Source organism: Argentina silus (assembly GCF_951799395.1).
Source record: "Argentina silus genome assembly, chromosome: 8".
NCBI classification, from domain to species: domain Eukaryota; kingdom Metazoa; phylum Chordata; class Actinopteri; order Argentiniformes; family Argentinidae; genus Argentina; species Argentina silus.
Window position 1 is genome coordinate 20,869,666 of NC_139662.1, and position 3,452 is coordinate 20,873,117.

The following is a 3,452-nucleotide window of genomic DNA, read 5'->3' on the forward strand; positions in this document are numbered from 1 at the left end:
GTCTTACTCTATATCTTTCTGCAGTGATTATGATCTCTTACCCTCCCACCTCACCCCCCTCCCCTCCTCTCCCTGTAGATCATAGACCCTAAGATGCCACGGGAGGGGGTGTTCCACCGGGGCGTGCCCATCCCTGTGCCCCCTCTGGACGTGCTGAAGCTGGGGGAGCAGATGACCCAGGAGGCCCGGGAGCACCTCTTCTTGGTGCTCTTCTTTGACAACAAGAGGACCTGGTCAGTGCACCATCTCTGTGTGTCTGTCTCTCTGTCATGTATGTTTCTCACACAGGAGTATTGAGTTGAAAGCCTCCTCATGTGCATGTCAATGTAACAGCATCTCAATATAACAGGTAACCCAAAAATCCCGCAAAAAAACAAGCTAAGCTAAAGCAGCAGTCACAGATTTCTAAAAGCTGAGGAAATGCAGATGAAGCTTTTTTTTTTCTCAATCAAGAAATGCAACAAAGCAAAAAATAACCTTCCACAGAAGTAGGGCAGGAACGTTTTGAGAGAGAAGGAAGGACACTTTGTTTTAGGTCATTGAGCAGAGCACATGCAGCCATCACAGCAGTTCTGTGTCTGTGTCTGTGTCTGTGTCTGTGTGAGAGAGAGAGACTGAGACTAACTACCTCTGTGTGTATCTGTGTGTCTTTAGGCAGTGGCTGCCGCGCTCCAAGCTGGTTCCTCTCGGGGTGGACCAGGAGCTGGACAAGGAGAAGATGCTGGAGGGACGGAAGTCCAACATCCGCAAGTCTGTGCAGGTGGCCTACCACCGCGCCATGCAGCACCGCAACAAGGTGCAGGGAGACCCCAGCAGCGACACTAGCGACAGTGACTGAACACACACACACACACACACACACACACACACACACGCACAAAATTGACATAACACACACAAACACAGTACACGTATGCATACACACATACACACACTTCTCCTGCTGGCCTCCCCAGGCATTGAGGGTGAGGTTTGGGTCTCTGTTCTGCGGTCTTCTACCCCCCCCCCAGCACACAGGAGATTGTGCCAGGAGCACCTATTGGAAAGCACATAGCCTACAACCTTAGACACACACAGGCACACATTGGTATTTAATCTGAGATGTAAAATATGTATTTAAGAGAATCGAAACGAAAAAAGGGTGTTAAGATGACGGAGAAAGAAAAAAATAATACAATGCCCAAGAATCATGATTCAGAATTTTCTTTTGTATGTGGTTGATATCAGTGTTTACCAGCGATAGAAGAACACAGTCTGCAGACAGAGGGTTCCATAGTAAAGGTCTCCCACTCCTAAAGGCTTTAGAAGAGGAGCTTCTGTGTCTGTGAGCTAGGCAGCAGTCATTCTGGGACTCATTATGTGTAGATGTAGACTGTACCTTCACACGATGTGGTCCAAAACTTCTGAGAGTTGCATTTTTAAGAGATATTATTGAAGACATTCACGTAGAACATTGCTGAGGGAAACATTGCTGGTGGCCAGTTGACCATTGAAAACGTTGTAACTTTTTTTTAAACAATGAATATCTCTTAAATGTTCAGAATAAGATGTAAATAATGAGCCCAAGAATGGGCACTGCCTAGCTCATAGGCAGAGGTAACACGATAGGAGAGGGTGACCTTTGGACTATTAAGATATACACACACACACACACACACACACACACACACACACCCCTCTACAAGCAGGGAAATGCATATCCACTCACGTAAAAAGTCTCCCAGGCAAATATGCACCCATGGGTGTGTGTACGTATGGTTCCAAAACACCATGGGTCCAACATGCTCTCTACACAGCCCTGTCTTACCCCCCTCTGCCCGCCCCCTCTGGTCCCTGTGTCCAATCACTTGTCAGTGGAGCACGGGGGCAGACGGCACGGCCAATCAACTGTGAGCACACCAGCCTCCTCTGTTATTTATTCCGCCTCCCAAGGACTTCCACTCTGTCGTTTGAACCTCTCCACAACAAGCATTGTGTAGTCCTCTCCTCTGTCCGACAGTATGTTTATTTTGTTTCTTCCATTTATGTTTCTTTTTCTTTCTTTCTTTTTTTTTGTTTTTGTTATTGTCTATTTGTATTATTCTGACTGCTGGTGAATAATGGTGAATAATTGAAATGTGGATCACATGAGAATCACACAGTCACTCACGCCAGCTTCACTGTCAGTTCTAGTCTCAGGCCAACGGCTTTAGAACTTTTATATATACAGATTACATAAGATAGAAGTTTAATAAAATAATTGAGTTTTTTACAACTCTTTGTTCTGTTGTCTTTGTGTGTGTGTGTGTGTGTGGGTGTGTGTGTGTGTGTGTGTGTTCTACAAAACCCTGTCACTGATGGAAATCCCACACAGCTCCTCCCACCCACAACACTGAACCTGAGATTTCCCTAGTTTATAGTTTTCCTTATCTATTGTGTCATATTTTGTATTGACTTGTTTTTATTATCATCTTCCAAGCCATTATAGTAACACTGACAGCAATGAAGTAATGATTGCATAGAATATGTTTGTAGCACCGTGGGAAAACAACTTAACTGTCTCAATAGCCTACCTCCTCTCACCAAGAGACAATGTGTGGAGACTTAGCCTCAAGCATGATGTAGCGTAATGCTCTTCCTGGTTGTAGGCAGGAAGTTGTTGCATGTGGAATACCCCTACTTTACTGCATGCGTTATTAGGTGCTCCTAAACCAGGCTGAGTCAATGGCCCCCCCCTCAGTTGTCAGATATAGTACGCTTCAATTCATATGACCTGAGGTGCTAGTACATCCAGTTGGCTTTTCCTGTAAACGGGATTCCTTTTCCCTGTAGGCTTATAAGGTCAGATCTATGAAAACAGGAGTCTTGCTCAGATGTTGAGATCATCTTTCTGGGAATCAGAGATGAACGTGTGGTCACTTGCTGTGTCTCTTCCCTGAATACCTTTTTTTGTGAACAGATTTGCGCGAGTGCATTTCTACACCATGCGCATTGGAGTCTATCTACAGTAGCAACAATATGTGTGTAGGAATAGGTGGTGAACAGGATGTGGCCTGTCGGTGCTGAAAGAGGACACTCTCCTCTCTCTGGTGGCTGAGTCCCTCAGTGCCTTCTATGACTCTTGGAGGAGGGCGTAACCACGCACTCAGAGAGTCACCACCCTCGACACAAAGACACAAAACTCTGGTTATGCAGGTTCCCAACCCAAATGCAGCGATCCATTACACACACACACACACACACACACACACACACACCGGTAACGTACACATCTAGAAGAAGAAAAAAAACCCAACCAGTCCACCGGAGGCTTAATATTTAAAGGCCTCCTGTTTCAGAGCAAAGCATGTGGGCAATGATGTGAACTTTCTCCTGTCTCCCTTCAGTTTGCCCTCAGTTGTCCTCATTGATTCATCAACCAAACAGAACAGCCCACTCCCCTTCGCTCTCAGGTCTGCTTCCTGCCCCCGAGG

At 45.9% G+C, this 3,452-nt stretch overlaps 1 protein-coding gene across 2 annotated transcripts in view; it reads left to right on the forward strand.

Moving 5' to 3' along the window:
* The window catches only part of brpf1 (bromodomain and PHD finger containing, 1), a 10,843-nt gene extending 9,180 nt beyond the window's left edge, over positions 1-1,663 (forward strand). For both annotated transcript variants that reach the window (XM_083674897.1, XM_083674898.1), the window contains exons 15-16: positions 79-233; positions 655-1,663. In XM_083674897.1, the coding sequence (XP_083531023.1) occupies positions 79-233; positions 655-838 (339 nt within the window). In that variant the 3' untranslated portion in view covers positions 839-1,663. The remainder of the gene's footprint in view (positions 1-78; positions 234-654) is intronic.
* The last annotated feature ends 1,789 nt before the right edge of the window (positions 1,664-3,452 follow it).